The sequence below is a fragment of the Chaetodon auriga genome, chromosome 13, assembly GCF_051107435.1.
Source record: "Chaetodon auriga isolate fChaAug3 chromosome 13, fChaAug3.hap1, whole genome shotgun sequence".
Classification (NCBI taxonomy): Eukaryota; Metazoa; Chordata; class Actinopteri; order Chaetodontiformes; family Chaetodontidae; genus Chaetodon; species Chaetodon auriga.
The window spans coordinates 17,949,548-17,966,663 of NC_135086.1; the positions used below are offsets into that span (position 1 = coordinate 17,949,548).

The window sequence follows — 17,116 nt, forward strand, 5'->3', positions numbered from 1 at the left end:
CACCCACCCCTGCAGCACTAACTCACTGCCCATTACCCTGTATCCCTCTGAGTGTGTGTGTGTGTGTGCTTTTGTGCCTGCCTGCGAGACCCATAAAACAAGCCTGGCGAGCTGTCATATTAGCAGCCAGTCCTAACTAAGAATCCTTATGCTAATCAAGGTTAAAGCAGCTGTAATGCAACAGAATGCCAGCAATGCAAATAAAACCATGACTTTTTAATGTAAAAACAATCCAGCCTCATCAATCCAAATCACTAGCAAATCTTCCCACTAACCCCAATATTGGGAACCAGTGGATGTGCATGATTAACCCACATGAATTGTTGCAGTCCTGCACTGTCATTGGAGGAGAATCATCTCCTCATACAGGGAGCGGCGATGAACACAGGTCTGAGGGCGGCATACTGAATGGCCGCACTGGACCAGTAAGTGCACTGCATTGTGCTCGACTCCCAAGGGTTGCACCATCGTCTCAGGTGTGGTATATTCTTGATGTGGGTGTGTGAGCACTTCAAAAACATGTGCAAGTTTAACCAGTGTGTCACCATCCATGACAGATGATGCCTATCCAGAACTTCAGGATAGGATGCACAGGTGAGCTGACAAAATGAATGCAATAAAATACAGGAGAACAGGCTATTAAACAGTCTCCACATAAAATTCTAGCCATACCATGAGACAGAATAAACAGAAATTCACATATAACCACAGATATATACAGTAAGGTTTATAAAAAGCTGGACTCATCAGTAACTTTTCATCAGCGACTCTGAGGACTGAAGTCTGGCAATAGCAGTGACAATTACATATTTAAAAAACATTCCTTCATCACTGTCAAAAAGCTCACTCTCTAGCTCGAATCTCCTCCGCAAACACCTCCCCACAATGCATTTCCAAAAGCCCCGGGTGAAGGATGGTGCTATAAACCGGAGCGATCAGCGTCAAGGCGCATTCTGCTCTCAAGCCAAAACCGAAACGATGAAGCAATATCATTTTCCACTCTGATATATGACGTTGAACCTTTGCTTTCCTTGCCGGCTTACTCAACACTGTTGTTAAACGTGCCCCAGTGAGGAATAAATGAAGTTTTGTCTCACCAAAGTACGTTAGCCACCAGGCCTGGAAGTTGCACAGCGATCCCTCTCGATGTGACTCGACCTGGGGAGGGAAAGAGGAACAGCACAGGGACACACTCTCACAAACCGTCCCAAAAAGACACCATGTGTGTGTTTAATGAAACCAGCAAGAGTAACTCACCATGACATATGCTACGCTGTCAAAGAAGGCAGCTACAGTCAGGCTGAGAATCATCTTCTGCACGGTGAAAATGAGAGGAAGACATGAGGAGGGATTCTCCAACAAAACACCCCTCGTGCATTTATATTCACTTAGAGAGAAGGGCAAATTATACACCAAATGATGGCTGATGTGGCTGACGGCTTGGCGTGCGACGTCCTGGGTGACAACTCAGTGAAAGTACTGAGTCATCATATCATGCATGCAAATAAATCAACAACCTGTGTACGACAGAATTTTGAGAGGGTAGCTGCAAAGCATGGCAGCTGTCAGCCTATGGGTGGTTACAAACTGCTGCTGTGGTGGGGACGTAAAGAGACGGACAGATACGCACACGCAGCCCTTAATCAATTTGTGTCCAGCGATGACCCTGTCAAGGCTAGAGAGGAGGAGGAGGAGGAGAAAGAGGAACAGGAGCCAGGAAAAGAACGCAGGAGGGCCAGAGAGCACTGACGAATATTGACTGATGGATAACCTTTGTACAGGGATGGAGGTGAGGAGGGGGTTTATGTGGTGTCAGAGGAGCAGAGGAGGAGGAGGAGGAGGAGGAGGAGGAGGAGGTGAGGCCACTCCGGTCCAGAGGTAAAAGGATCCATCAGAGCCCCACGTTAAAATGTCATTTACTGCAGATTAGGAGAGGATAACTTGGAGCGCTGCTAAACCTGACAGACGTGCTGGACCGGCTTCAAAAACACCACACAAGCTGCGCACTCAAACAAACACTGATCCGTTGGGATGAAAAAAAAAAACATATTTATGTGCAGGAAAAGGAACGCCTCATCAATATTACTCAGTGTACAGTCAGACCTAAAGTCTAATGCAAACCTCTTCATTTGGAGAGGGGGAAAAGCACAAGACGGCTGTCATTATCACAGAACGACCACGAGTCAATTAACTCCACAATTGATTCATCTGTGCATTTTAATTGGGTTCAATTATGCCAAGATTTGCCATGGCTAATTGAACATATTTCCGGTGGCAATGAAGCAAACAGAGAAGGAAAAAAGAGTCAGAACATGCTGTACATTGTAGTGCAAATTTACCTGAGCCAAAGAGTGATACCTGTGAAGCAGCCAGATCACAAGCAGCATGAAGACGCTGCAGAGAGAGAGAGGACAACAGTGAGACGCTTCTCGCTAACTGCAAGGGCAACGCTTTGAGCAGGACCGCTCTAACCAATACTGTCTCACTGCACATAAATACATCATAACAACACCAGCACATGTCCCTGCCGGCTCTTATAACCTTTACTCTAGCTGCTGATATTCTTTTGCTTGAGGTAGGATCGCTGCCCCGAATGGGAAAACCTCCAGAGATTTCTTTGATATGATGATATGATTCAGACAATATTATGACCCTTACATACTAACTTTCCTGATTCTATCGTCTGTTGTTAAAAAGTATTGTTGAATTTAACGGAAAATTTGTGCAACCACATTTCCAAAAAAAAAAGTCTGGATGCTGTGTAAAACAGAAACAGGATGTGATGATCTGCAAAACAACGAAAGCCCAGATTTAATTGAAAATAACACAAAGAGAACGAATCAAATGTTGGAGGTGAATCATTTAGTTTCATTAGAAAACAACATTTTCAATCCAAATCTTAAGTGTTAATGCTGCAGTTGCACCTGCAGCACCACATTTTCTGAATACAGAGAGACTCAAACTACTGTTACATCACTGGACGGACATTTCTGACATACAGGGTGCGGCCAGTACAACAACTCTGTCAACCACAGCCTCTGAAACGCTGTGTCAACAAACGGCCGGGCACACACCAACATCTATTACCAGTTTGACTGTAATCTTGATCTTTACCGGCGTCACTCGTGCTGACACACATATGTACTCAACTAGAGACAGAACTTCTCTTCCAGAACACCGTCGCTATGCACAGTGTAAAAAAAAAAGTAAGGTATCTTTGAAGAGAGAAATAATTTGAGCAAATATTTACCATCCTACTAAGGAGAAGGTTCCTGTGGCTCGTTTTACTGTTAAAATCACCACCTGCAAATCAGAAACAATGCATTACTCGAAGAGCTCATATAGATAAATAATATAAACAATGTATTAAAGTGGAAAGGTGACATCTGCACTGCTGACTCTGTGTAATGTTTTTGTTTGAAGTAAAGCACTGCGCAAATTTATTGAGAAGTGCAATACAAATACTGCACTGCCATCATTATAATCATAGGCTTAGAAATTACTGGGTTGACAAACTGCCATTTGTTTAAGCGTGTCTTTTGTGTGTTTGTGTATGTGTGTACAGGAAATATAATAAAATGGAATCTGCACACACTTCAGCAACTCGTATCATGAGAGCTGTAAACATGTACGGTTACCGAACTTATCTCAGGTGTTTGTGGACGCGCTTCCACATGCGTTTCACCCATTTTAACATGCAATAAAACGCAGACGGCCGTCAAACGACAGTTGAGCAAAATGAAATATAGAGAGGCGGGAGTGCTCAAAGGGCTTCAACTTGACATTTCGTGCATAGCAACGTTCAGGCTGAAACTGATCTGAGAACTCATCAGGGAGAAAGGAGAAGAAGGATGGAATGAAAGGAATGGTACATCATTGCTGTGGTCTTCAACACACAATGTCAGACACCTGTTTCTCCGGAGCAGTCACAGCCTTTGCCTTCAATCATCCTCATAACCTGTAATAGCCTCTGCGAAAACACTGCTGTCGTGTGTTGCACGAGAGAACACAGAGACTTCTACTGCCAAAAAAGACAGGAAATCTGACTGTTTTTATTAAACATACGGAAGCAGATTTCAAGTTTTATACAAATACCTGTTTGCAGTGATGCATTTGATTCACTAAAACAACAGAGCACTACTTCTTCTTTCTCTGAGGCATTTTTCCAGTTGATCACTGTTTTAAATACATTTGAATGATGGCTCCCAACATGGAAGTGCCGCGGTGTTACAAAGGCTCAGACTCTGCACTTTGTTACAAATTGTTTCATAAATAGTGCATGAGTGATCTTGCTTTTTTGAAAAGTTAATTATGCTATTTTTGGGATGGATTTTTCTCCCCAAGTCACACAAACATCTGTATCATGGTAATGATGGGCAGATACATTATCACCAGCGACCCTCTCATTTTCGTCTCAGTTGAATACTGAGAAAGGATGAGCCATAAAGCTAAAGTCAGGACAGCTTTATCATATTAGCAAAGATCTGACTGCTCACTTTGACTGAGTACAGTAATGAGGGCTGCAACTAACGATTATTTAAGTCAATTAATGAGCCAATCATGTGCTCGATTCCATACAATGTCAGAAAACTGTTTTTTTTTGTTTTTTTTTTTTTAAAAAAAACAATTCCCGATTTCCAAAAGTCCCATTTTGATCTCATAAAACTGATTTGTTTGACTGACACTCTAAAACCTAAACCTATCCAGTTCATTATCAGATAAGACCACGAAAAGCAGCAAATCTTCTAAATTAAGAAGCTGGACCTGAGAAATGTTTGGCTTTTGTTTTTTTCAGTGAATATGAAGTGACAAAATCCCAAACAGTACAAATAAGTCCAGTAAACAACAACAACTGTTAACTAAGTCTATATAGTTTTGATCTTATTCATGAACCAAACTCAAACTGGTGTAGCTGGCTTTGTCTATGTGGGCCATCTGTATCTATAATTATGAGCGACTGGAGAGATGCAGGCTCCAGGCAAGACAGCATTACTGCAGCATTCTTCCCTTGATACAGTTCGACCAAGAGAGCAGATTACAACCTGCAGCCTAACGCAAAGCTACGCCGACTCGCATGAACAAGTTCACTGCACCCGAAACAGCACTGCTTCTGTAACTACAACAAACTACAACTGATCCGAGCCAGGTATTAGTGATTCTGAAGATAAGGGAACTACTGAAAGGTTTATCTTCATCTCTCTCAACAGCACAGGGTGTAAACTCAATGCAATCGCACTTTAAGTTACACTTGTGAAGCTCATGATATGCAATAATTTTTGTGCTTGAGACTTTGTCAGATAGGTGTTATGTCAACCCTGTGGCTAGTGCCGTCATATTAAATTGCACTAAGCTGTAAAATGATCCTGCTGGTGTGAACAACTTACAGTAAAATGCAATCAAAGATAACAGCATTACAACCCATTACACTGTATTCATTCGTCTGATGCTTTGTGCAAAGCAGCTGACAATCAGCACGGGAAAACTTCATTTGACTGAGAGCTAGACATCGTCAAAAAAGTGCACCGTCCCTCCCAAACAAAGAGCGTGTCAACACTATCTGACCACCAGAGCTTCACACCGTTCATATGAAATCAGTGAAATGGACTACAAGCAGCTGCACTGTACAACTAATCTAGTGTTGTACAGAGGTGGAGGATGTACTTGGATCATTTACTAGTAGTATTCTCAGCACAGACAGAAGGTAAAAGTCCTCATTAAACAGAATGGTCCTGGTCAGTATTTTGATATCATGCTGTAGAATCATTGTTGATGCAACAACATGTGAGCAATACTTAAATGTTTTGCAATGCAGGGATATCATTTACTGCTTTTAAAACTGCTGGGCAGTTTCATTTGTAAAGATGCATTGTTTTTTATGGAATAACCACGGATTTGGTTTATAAAGTCTTAATCTATAAAGTAACTCTGGCTGCAGCATAAAGGACTGAGGAGCTTTAGTAAAACTGATGCCCTTCGACACTGTTCTTTAACTTTCTCTCACTGTTGATCTGTTGCTCTCCTTCACGTTCAGCTAACATCTGATGTGGCCAAACAGGTTCAAGCATCAGGTCAAGATAAGAAACTCTGAGCCTTCGCATATCGTCGTTCATCTTATCCATAACAAACAGACTCTTCCCGCATGTCCGAGGCTCAGATCTTAGAATAACACTGGAGACCATTAACGACAACAACGATGGGGTATGACTGAGTGGTAGATAGACGGAGACTCCCAACTGAGTTCGCTCACGGACGCGTAGCCCCAGGTGGTTTAGACGATCTATCCCGCCGGATTATATTTCACGTATTATCATATATATACACTGCCCCCTGATTATATTTCACGTGTTCGTGTCATTTATAGCATATATTATGTATTGGCACACGTATTATTTCTTAACACCACTCCAGTAAGAATAACACTACTGGATAAAACGACGGCGGAGTATGCCAGTCGAAGCGGCAGTAATGCCAGTAACAGGACGTTCTTGGCCAGTAATAGGACTGGTTTGCTAGTCCGGAGTTGTTGTTCGCTCTTTTCTACACGCATAAATTGTCGGGAGTTATAGAATCTACACGCATAAATGGTCGGGAGTTATAGAATGGTCCGGAGTTTTCGTTAGCTCTGCGGTACAAGTTAGCAATGTTGTTAACGGAAACGGAAAGAGGATTTATCCACCACTTGTTAAAACGTAACGACAAAGTCAATTCATAGGCTAATGGTCATACTGTAGGTGTATTTGAAACAATATGTCACTAATTATATGTCAAATACACTTGTACGTAACAAAAAACTAACATAAAAAAAGATAACTAGCTCCGTTATATGTCGGTGGGCTCGATAGTCTGGCTAGCGGGAGAGTGCCGACCGGGGATAGTCCCGCGTTGGGGTAGACAATCAGGGAATCGACTGAGTTAGCAACAGATGAACGGCATAAAGTTGGTAATGCTCAGGTCCGTTAGCTTTAGTTAGCTTGTCAGCTTGACAAACACAACTGAGAGATGTTAGCTCTCCATTAGTAAGTGAGCAAATAAAGCTAGTTTTGTGGGCTGTTTTAGTTATTAGTCTCAATATAACGTTAGTGTTCGACAGGCTAATTAACCTTAATACAGTTAGTATGTTAAATAAATGACAGCTCAGTTGTACGGGTACAGTTTAACATTGGGAAGCAGGCCTCTATTCAGCAACTTATCAATCGATTAATTAATAAGCGATCAGATTAAGTAAATAATTAACCACGACTGGCAAAGCCCCGAAGTTACTTAAACGTTGTGTAGCTGACGAGCAAATTAGCTAAAAGGCTAAAACTGTGTTTACAGTGACGTTAGCTAACGATACTCACACATCGATAGTCGTCTGAATCTGTATTAACAAAAACACAGAGTGTGTCGTTACTCGTGGACTTTGGATTTTCATTGTCCATCTCGAGCCACGATGATTCTGAGATGATTTTGTTCCAATTTGTTTTGGTTTTTCTCTCTGTTTTCTTGTACTTCCTGTTTCTACGGTGCGCACAAAGGGACAAACAGTTCCACTATCCGAGGTGAACTAAGTGCCGTCGAGGAGCTGCAGATTTGGCTTTGTTCAGCAAAACTCGACGTTGTAAAGTTTTCTACTAATTTACACTTTTAGTCTACTACATCTCAGAGGGGGCTATTGAACATTTTACATCACCAGACCAATCTGACTGGTTTATTTCGCAGTTTTTTTTGTTTACAAGTAAACAAAGAATAAAATGCAGTGTTGCACATTAAACTACTTATACTAGTAAATGCCCCCCGCACGTCAATGCATGAGCATACTTTTTTTGCTCATACTTGAAGTATATTGTACTTTCAGCCCGTAATTATTTATTTTTACATAAATAAGATTTTGCATGCCCAACGTTTACTTGTAATGGGGTACTTTAATACTTTGGTGTGGCCTCTTGTGTTCAAGGATGTCACCTTAGGTTAAGGATAATGTTAAGATCTTCACTTTAAGGTTAATGATAAGGTTAAGCTTTTTATCTTCACTTTAAGGTTAATGATAAGGTGGATGTTTTCAGAAACCTCAGTTACAGTGAAATGCAGAAAAGGCAGGTTACCTTTGTCCTACATGTGGACAGAAGTGGCTGCATTGCCGTTGAACAGCCCAAATCACAGACAAGAAAGAATTCTCAAGGTGTGTCTCTCGAAGCATGTTTGAGGAGTGCTCTCTTTGTGAGACTTCATTTGCATTTTCAGCAGAGTTTGTTTCATGTTGCTCTGAAAAGAGAGACGGAACAATAATAACATTAATACGTTTACAGAACTTGTCCTATTTTTTTGACATGTAACAATTAGATTAAATCTAACATTACTGATTACATAACAAGCTACAGTTGTGCTCCAGATATTGGTGTTTTGGAGTGTAGCTGTATAACATCAGGCTACAGCTAACATCAGCTATTCACTGGAGTGTTACGTGTCCACCATGGCATGCACATGGAGATCTATGAAAGTGACTTTCTCTTTCCACTGCTATTGTCTTCCCACTGAAAAGAGACAAATTGTCATCATCAATACGAGATTTGTGTGTGTGTGTGTGTGTGTGTGTGTGTGTGTGTGTGAGAGAGAGAGAGAGAGAGAGAGAGAGAGAGAGAGAGAGAGAGAGAGAGAGAGAGAGAGAATGCCAGTGGAAAGTGGGTGTGTTGCACTCTATTGACCTTTTGAGACACTGAAACTCCAGCTGCAGCATTTCCCTCGGTAGCCTTTGAGGCCGTCACTGTCAGTTACTCAAACAACAATGAGGGAAATCTGTTTTTTTTTTCCTACTGCCAAGGTATTGCAGAAGACAATGCATGCATGCATGCGTGTGCATATCTTTCTTCTAAATATATGTTCTTCTCAATGTGAAAATAAAAAAGCAAACTTCCAGCCAGGAAAGAGTCCACTTCACACACTCAGATTGAGAGAAATGAAAGCAAAAATGGCTTTTGGATGTGTTAAACATGGCCCTGTAGATGTCATATTATTGAACAGTCTGCCCTGTTTCTCAAGCTGTTTAGTTGCAGAGTTCAGGTGGGTCAAGGTGTTGTCACTTGAAGTTTAAATGACAGGCAGCATTCCTCAGCCTGCAGGCAATTCTGAAACCACCTCTCCCCTTTGACACAGTTTTCTGTAATGTTGCTTGTGCCTGAGGGAAGCTGCGTGCAAATCATGGTGTTTCTAATAAATCAAATGACCTGCCTCTGAAACCAAATATCTGAACATTTTAGGCGCAGAACTTAAACATTTTCTTCGACTCTTGAACAGCAGTTGACGACAGGAGGGCAACAGTCGAGACTGACTCATCGCAGTGTTTACATGCTGCTTGTGATTGGACGTCTTTGCCAAAGATGACACCTGTTTTCTGAGCCGAGGGGATAGAACCGAAGATTCTTCCAACAAGAGATGCAGAAATAGTGTTTCTGTTTCTGACGCTTTTGTTTTTAAGTTCCTAAGTTTATATTGCATACACATCTCAAATTTCTTTCAGCAATTTAAGTAAAACCAAATGATCCTGAGGAAAGATATTTAATTTCCTGTTGTATTTTCTACGTGGAATATTTGAGCATGAAGGAGCATTGAGATACTCAGATGTTTTAAACTGCACAAGATGTATAGGACATGCTTCGTGACAAAGTACTGACCTTTAATATGTACGTATTCCCTGTACTAGTTCAGTTTCGTGCTGTCTGCTCTGTAATATAAAGCTTCATTTTCAATCTAACTGCATTCATGAAAAAACACATAACAAGCGAAGTGAAATTTATATAAAAGTTTTATTCGTTTTAGAAACAAATATTAGGCTATCAGTACAAAAAATGGTGCAGGAGGTGTGTACAAAAGTGTTTACTTCTTCTGACAGATGGACATCTCCATCAGTACCATGATAATAGCAAACAAATGACAATAACAACAAAGCATCTTGTGGAAACCCTCATTATTCCCTATGCAGATGATTGTCAGCTGATTCTGGTTCACTGACCATGTAGGGCATCAGGAGATCACAGGCAGCTATACAGTAAGCATCTGCCTCCTTCCATGCATGCAGAGTTTAAAGACACAGACAGATTGGATATGAAGGAGAACTGATCATACACAGACACACACATCTGAACGCCACTGACATCATCAGCATTACAGACAGGAAGCTCAATCTCTTGTCAGTATGCCCTCACTCAGAGGGGCGGTTCAGACTGCAGGCCCTGTAGTTCATGCAGTCCACTTCTTCTCCAACTTTCAAATAACATCTGGCTCTCAAACATACAGTGTGAGGTAATAAATTACACATTAAATAACAGTTTAAATATGCGTCATCTGTGTGTCGCAGCTGAATGCATGATGTGCACCGCACTCTGGAGTGCAAAGATGAGTGCGGTGTTAAGTACACACATGCTTCCTTCAGGATCAACACACTCTACAGTATTTAGCACAGAGTCGACCATCACCATGTAGGCCTGAAGAGAGAAATGAGCTGCTCTTGCCGCTACCATTCAAATGTTTGTCCGTAACTTTCATCAGTAGCGACAGCGGCAGCAGCAGCAGTAAAGGCCTATTAAGAGAAGTCAGTTCAGCCGGTCTAGTAAAAATAAAAATCTTGGGCTTTCAGTTTCCGTGGGTGCCGAGCTTACTGGCCCCATCCTCCGATCCCAATCTCCTCCTTGTAGCGGTTGGTGAGAGAGTTGGCCTGCTGTGTGAGCTTGGAGAGCACCCCTTGCAGCCCGGCCAGGTGGAACTGGAACTGCTTTTCCAGATCCTCGTCTTCCTCCTCCTCGTCTTCCTCGGACGACAGTGATGTGGAGGAGGAGATGGATGCGGACGAGTTCATGCGGGTGATCTTCATGCCCTCCTTGCGCCTCTCATCGGCCGCTGCGCACTTGACGCCCCACTCGATGTCCCTGCGGATGGACTTGAGCAGCTGGTAGTAGCTGTACATGTCCCCCTCGTCCTCGTCCGATTTCAGGGAGCTCATGCCCCGTTCCTCCTCCAGCGGGACGTCCCGCAGCAGGCTGGGCACCATGACGGTCTGGTCCATGTTGTTGACGGCGCCGATGAAGCGGTTCATGGCGTTGAAGAGGGAGTTTTTCTGGTTGGGGGCTTCTAGTAGCTGCATCATCATCTTGGCGAGAGTTGATTTTCTTTCAGAGCAGAGAGGAAAGCGAGGGTCCTTGTCTTTTTGTCCTCTGAGAGTGCCCTGCTTTAATTCCGGGCTGATCGGCTTAAAGAAGCGTCTGCTTGTCTGTAAGGCTGTAACGGGGATTGGCTGTCCTGTAAATCAGGCGAGCTGCGCTTGTGGTTGAGTTTTCCCCTTGGTGAGTGTTCGTGCCTTTCTCTTAGTGTCTTGGTTGTGGGAAGACGGGTGTGCATTTATATACCGATGCACTTGCTTTAAAGGCGGTAACACAACCTGTTTGGCAAGTTCCTCCACTGCAGCGGTAACCGGACCCAAATGACCTGAAATAGCACACAGCAGAGCAGAGATGTTTGGCACATTTTGTAGGAGTGGCTTCAGACTGACAGTTAGGGCTGTATCTAACTCCACAGAAGTTCTAAAGAAACAAACAGCTGTCGTTTGTCCGACGATTACGCTCCGTGTTTCCCCGCGCGTATTTACGCACAGCAGATGCCAGTTCACCGGTCAACTCAACTTACCGTGCAATGCGCTGTCCTATCTGTAAACACCGTGATTTGTCTTCCGGTCAAAGACTGACATTACATCAGCATTTCCCACATTCTGTTCCGATGAGCCAGACAGGGTGAGGCCCGACCGAGCGGACCGGTTTCATACATATTCATTAACCAAGCCATCGGCCCACTGCTTGGGTTTGCACTGAAGCCAATCAGATGACCGTATGCGTTCTCTCGGAGGCGGGACAGATGAACGTCTGGCCAATGACGAGACTACTGTTGAATGGCTCACATTCAGAAAACAGAGGTAACACGTGGTCGAGCAGATTTGAATCAATTACTGATTTAATTCATACAGTTTGTCTTTTCAGTGTGCAACGTCCAGTGGCGGAAGAAGTTATTATTATTATTATTATTATTATTATTATTATTATTATTATTATTATTATTATTGTGTGTATGTGTAACTGGTGTGGCTGGTTTAGGTGAAACTAGCCTTGCCCGCATTGTTTTTGTAATTCAGGGGCTCACAACCTTGGAGTCCCCCCCCCCCCCCCCCCCCCCCCCCCCCAGGAGGGGTCCTGACATGTGTCTTTGGTGGCACAGCTACCAACTCACAGACATCTGACACATGACACAGGTCTTTTTGCAAGATGTCACATAGCCAAAGAAACTCCTACTCGAAAATCTCAACTAATGCACAGTAGTCACAGAAATGTACTTAGTTACTTTCCACCACTGGTCACCCCTAAAAATGTATTTTGTGTTATGTCTTCTGTCATTTTGACTAATTGACCAAGTGCCACATCAATCAGCATCACCACAAAACAGATCCTTGCTGCAATCATCCAATTATAACACAGCTGCAGAGATAAAACGTGGAACGAAAATGTCATTAAAGTACAAATTCGGTCTTTACTAAGCACCACATCCAAACTAGCAGTCCCTATGGAGACATTACAGGCTTGGATATTTCCCCTCTGGGTAACTTTAGTCTAAGCCAGTTACAGTACTCACAAGCTTATCAGATTACACTTAAAACCAAACTGTTGTGCCAGCCAGTTTCCGGCAGTGATGGTGGACAGCTGATTTCCCCCCAGTCTTCTAGCTGCTGGTAAACAGGGTGACTCCCACACAGAAACAGCCTGCTGTTGGTACTTCATGCGCTACGTGAAAGTACCCACTCTGAAATCTGAGCTTTGGTAAACACCTCCGTCAGACTGACACTATAGAAACATGTTTTGCACGGTGTGGCCATCAACAAAAATAAATCCACCTGTCTAGTGTCCAATATAAACATGTCTGACTGATTCATAATGACTGAAGTTTCAAATAGATCCACATGTATGCAGGGGTAAGCTCAAAGGAATGAAATAAAGGCGAAACGGAAGGGTATGGCCGGCATAGAAAGGAGGGCTGACTGATACTCCGTGGAGATGTCTATGGGCACAGTTTGTTCCAGAAACTTGCAAATGAATCACTGCACAAAAATTGTCGCTCAACAAGCATGGGGAGAATGTGAACATGGACGGCAAAACCTGCTGTGTTAGTTTCTCTCTCTGCCTCTGTCTCATCCTACTTCCGCCTCCTCTTAGTTTATCCCTGGTCTCTCTCTCTTGTTGAATTGAAGTAACTCACAATTGTACTTAATTATAGTACTTAAATGTGTTCATTACAGTGGTGGAGGAACTCAGAAACTGTACTAATGTGCTGTTTGTGAGGGTTATCACCAAAAAGTATCAAAAGTAAAAGTGCTTAAAATGCAACAGAATGATGACTGCCAGTGTTTGATTATTATGTGAGATATTATTGGATTATTTATTGATGCATAATGATGTGAGCAGCATTTTATTGTGGAGCTGGTTTTGCTCTAAGTACTCTTTGTACACCATTAATCTTCAACTATTCATCATATATCATATGTTCATAGGTTTTGTATCTGTAATCATATTCTGCAAATTAACTAACTCCCGCTATCAAAAAAAAAAATGTAAAAACTACAAGATTTTACTCAACTTCATGGAGTAGAACAGTGCAAACTGTTAATACTAAAGTAAAGCAGAAGTACCACTTGAACACTGTAGTTGAGCACATGTAATTATATAATTTCTGTCACTGACTGAAGCCTGGTCACTGTCCAACCTCATCCCCTCAATCCTTCAAATCTGCCTCGGAAGCAAAGCTACATAAACGCAATCCAGTTAGGGAGAAAAAAGCAGGTCAGCAGAGCAAATGTGCACCACTGCTGAGCAGAGATCAGATAGGAACAGAAGCTGGGTTTGCTTTTTCAACAGGGCTGTCAATCAAGCCCCCACCTCACTGACTTCCTCTATTCTCCTGTGAGAGGCCCTTCCACTTGTCAGAGGACGCGCGGCGCCTGAATGCAACGATGAAACCTGGATCAGTTCGGAAGGGTTTTCTCGATTGTGTGTCATGTCAGAAGCTGAGCATCCACCGATTACGCCGGGTGTCATCATCATCCCACAAGGCTTCAAGGAGAGGGGGAGAGAGGGGAGGAGGAAGAAGGGGAGGAGGAGGAGGAAGAGGGGAGGGGTGGGGTGCTGCACTATAGGAACAGGCAGCTTGAGTGGGAACTCTAGTACTTGTCAACACAACTGCATGTTACTGAAAAGAGTGAGGCACAGGTGTCTCAGTTCAGCAGGGAAGCTGGAGGCGAAGCAGCAACAGCAATTAGAACAACAGCAGCGCAACAGCTCACATCACAAACAGACGGGTGGAGCGGGGCAGGCCTGCTATATAAGGTAGTAAATGAGGTATCACTGTGGATGAGAGGAGGGACGTCCTCTTCCTCTGTGTGTGTGTGTGTGTGTGTGTGTGTGTGTGTGTGTGTGTGTGTGTGTGTGTGTTCGAAAGACAGAACACTTTCGTGCTTCTGATGCAAGTTTGTGAAAATGAAATTCATAAAAAAGATCACATTAAAGCAGCAAAGTAATTCCTGTCATAGATTTAATAAGATTTCTAATCTGATCAAATTGCCATTTGGAAACACATTTCTTTTACGGCGAGCCACGCAAGCCACTTAATGTTATGATTTGAAGATGGTAATCTTCACTAAAACAAATGATTCTTTTGATGAGCAGCAGTCAGCGCAGCGCGCTGAGTCGGACTATGTGTGACACTGAAATGGCACGAGTCGCTCTTTGTAAGCCCTGGACTTTCCCTTCCAACAAAGAGGCAGCAGAAAAGATTCATCCCACCAGCTGAATGTCTTTACTGGGAGATTTTAACTACCTGATGAAGAAATTCGATTTTCCTACGGAAAGACTGGCTGACACTGAAAGTGGCTAATTCCACTGTCAATACTGTATACATAAAATGTGACCACTTTAAAGGATAGGTTGACAAGAGTCAGGTGCCCAAATGAACTTTGGAATAGGTTTTGCTTTTGCTTCCTCCTGTTCATACTGGCCATTAAAAAATCCCTTCCAACTGTGCTTTCATTGTAAGTGATGGGGTACAAAAATTTATGAGCTGTGGAGAGAGAGAGAGAGAGAGAGAGAGAGAGAGAGAGAGAGAGAGAGAGAGAGAGAGAGAGGGGGGAGGGAGGAAAAAATCAAAAGTTTATGTGAAATTAATATGAGGCTCCAGCAGTCTGTGCTTGGCAAAGTGAAGTGGATATCTTCCAAAGTTACAATATTTTAAGTACAAAATGCCCTCAGTTTGTTGCTGTCCTTCAAACTGCAGCTCAACAGTGAAACACCGGCTGTGGAAACACAAACACTGAGCACACAGGCAGCTGAACATTGTCTCACACTTGAAAAACCTTACCTTATCCTTTAAGACCAAAAAGGACTCACTATTTCCCAGTGTTACATTTGGTTTGTTTCATCCCAGCATGGGCATCCATAGTTTGGTGAAACATGGAGGTGAAACTTTAACTGAATTCTGGTATCGGTGAGTCTCTGCCATGCAAACTTATTGAAATCTCATGTTAAACCAGGGATAAAGATTTAGCCTTAAGACACGAGAACTTATTATCAGTTTAAACAGACACTAGCCTCTGATAAAAAATGCATTTTAACAACAAAGAATCTTGCTAATCAATTATTTGTGGCACTGATTGATTGTTCTAAGGCAGTCTATTTCCTAAACTCTAGTGGTTAGACAGAAGTGTTAAACAGGCCTTTTGCACTGCAGACATTTTGACTTGTCATTGCAGGAAAAGCTCAGGTGTTACATTAATGCTGAGGCCTGTTAAGTCGCTGACTTGGTTAACTTAAAGGGGAAATCTACCAATCTTACACACCAAAGTCTGTTTGCAGGTCTTGGGAGGTAATACTGCATATGTGAACAAAGAGGGAAAGTGTGACAAATTGCCTCAAGTGATGTCACTCAAGTCGGCACTTGCTGAAGACTACAAGTTTGGAAATGAAAACAGTCTGTGGGTGTGAAGTCAGAAAGACTGCCCTCTCCTCTGTAGATGCCCCATCTCTGCTTGAAGCTAGCAGCTTGAGGCTACATTAACCACTGCTTGCATGCTTTAATTGCTGAACCATCCGCAGTCACGATGCACTGTGGGTAATGTAGGAGCCATGTTTTGACAAGGAAGAATGTTTGGCATGAAAATGACTGATCTCTTGGTTCTGCTGTTATTCTCTACCAGTTTTTATTCTTTGCTTTTTTTAAACTGTCCATCATGAGTCTGTGTTGTATGAGTGCAATGCTAAATTGGAGGAGTACTTTTTCAAGGTGCTGAGACTTTGAACAAGTTAACTTGCCATTTCTGTGTTTAAAATTAAGTAAACACAATTCAATTTTTAGTAAGTTCAACAAAGAATATGAATGTATAGTACCTTTAACCTGTACGTTTATTCAAGGTAACTGGATTTCTGATATTTTAAGAAGGCCAACTTGACAAATGTATAGGGAGACTTTTATCCGTGTAGAAAATGCTTTGGAAGGGTGTGTTGGAAAATTAAACTTACTGAAAATATAAGGCTACTGTGACATGACAAATCCAAATGAATTAAAAAAAAACATTTTACAGTCAGAGTCTGGTCAAAGTTTTCTGTTCTGAGGGGTGAAATACTTGAAATCATGAGCACATTGTGCCTAAAATACTGATGATGGCTGTTTAAAAACCATGTAGTCCTGTGACACTGTTCCACCAGTGTCACCTGTGTCATTCATGAAGTGCGGCACACACTACTTCTTTACAGGCTCCTGCCTCAAAAACTCATGTTTAGACTCAGAAATCGAGCTGCGAAATGTCGAGATTCCAACCAGCCTTTTTTCATAATTACACTGACGGCACTTGAACGTGTCCGTGCGCTCCTGAGTGCGGGGCTGCTGTGCGCCTGTGTGAGTAATAGCGCTTCCCCGGTGGATGCCTCCCTCTAGCCTATAAACCATTAAGTGTATTCGGGAGGCGGAGGCGGAGGCGACGGAGGGGGGAGGGGGGAGGGGGGGAGCGGAAGCCAGCGGCACGCACGCTCCATTAGCGGACCCACTGCCGCGCCGCTCT

The 17,116-nt window shown here is 42.8% G+C and overlaps 2 protein-coding genes across 2 annotated transcripts in view; both read right to left on the reverse strand.

Annotated features, from left to right (window-relative positions):
- The window catches only part of LOC143330934 (cyclic AMP receptor-like protein A), a 43,738-nt gene extending 36,226 nt beyond the window's left edge, over window positions 1-7,512 (reverse strand). The window contains exons 1-5 of the mRNA XM_076747715.1: window positions 7,341-7,512; window positions 3,251-3,303; window positions 2,340-2,394; window positions 1,258-1,314; window positions 1,098-1,158 (exon numbers count right to left, since the gene is read on the reverse strand). Of these exons, the coding sequence (XP_076603830.1) occupies window positions 1,098-1,158; window positions 1,258-1,314; window positions 2,340-2,394; window positions 3,251-3,303; window positions 7,341-7,421 (307 nt within the window). The 5' untranslated portion in view covers window positions 7,422-7,512. The remainder of the gene's footprint in view (window positions 1-1,097; window positions 1,159-1,257; window positions 1,315-2,339; window positions 2,395-3,250; window positions 3,304-7,340) is intronic.
- A 2,251-nt stretch (window positions 7,513-9,763) lies between these two features.
- On the reverse strand, window positions 9,764-11,797 carry mid1ip1a (MID1 interacting protein 1a). The gene is made up of 2 exons (XM_076746083.1): window positions 11,656-11,797; window positions 9,764-11,457 (listed from the first exon to the last, which is right to left on the reverse strand). Exon 2 carries the CDS (start codon window positions 11,120-11,122, stop codon window positions 10,631-10,633), a length of 492 nt encoding a protein of 163 aa, XP_076602198.1. The 5' UTR covers window positions 11,123-11,457; window positions 11,656-11,797; the 3' UTR covers window positions 9,764-10,630.
- Window positions 11,798-17,116: the final 5,319 nt, after the last annotated feature.

Coding starts and splice junctions, on each gene's coding strand:
- mid1ip1a (XM_076746083.1), bottom strand. CDS start 11,122: ATGATGATGCAGCTACTAGAAGCCCCCAACCAGAAAAACTCCCTCTTC.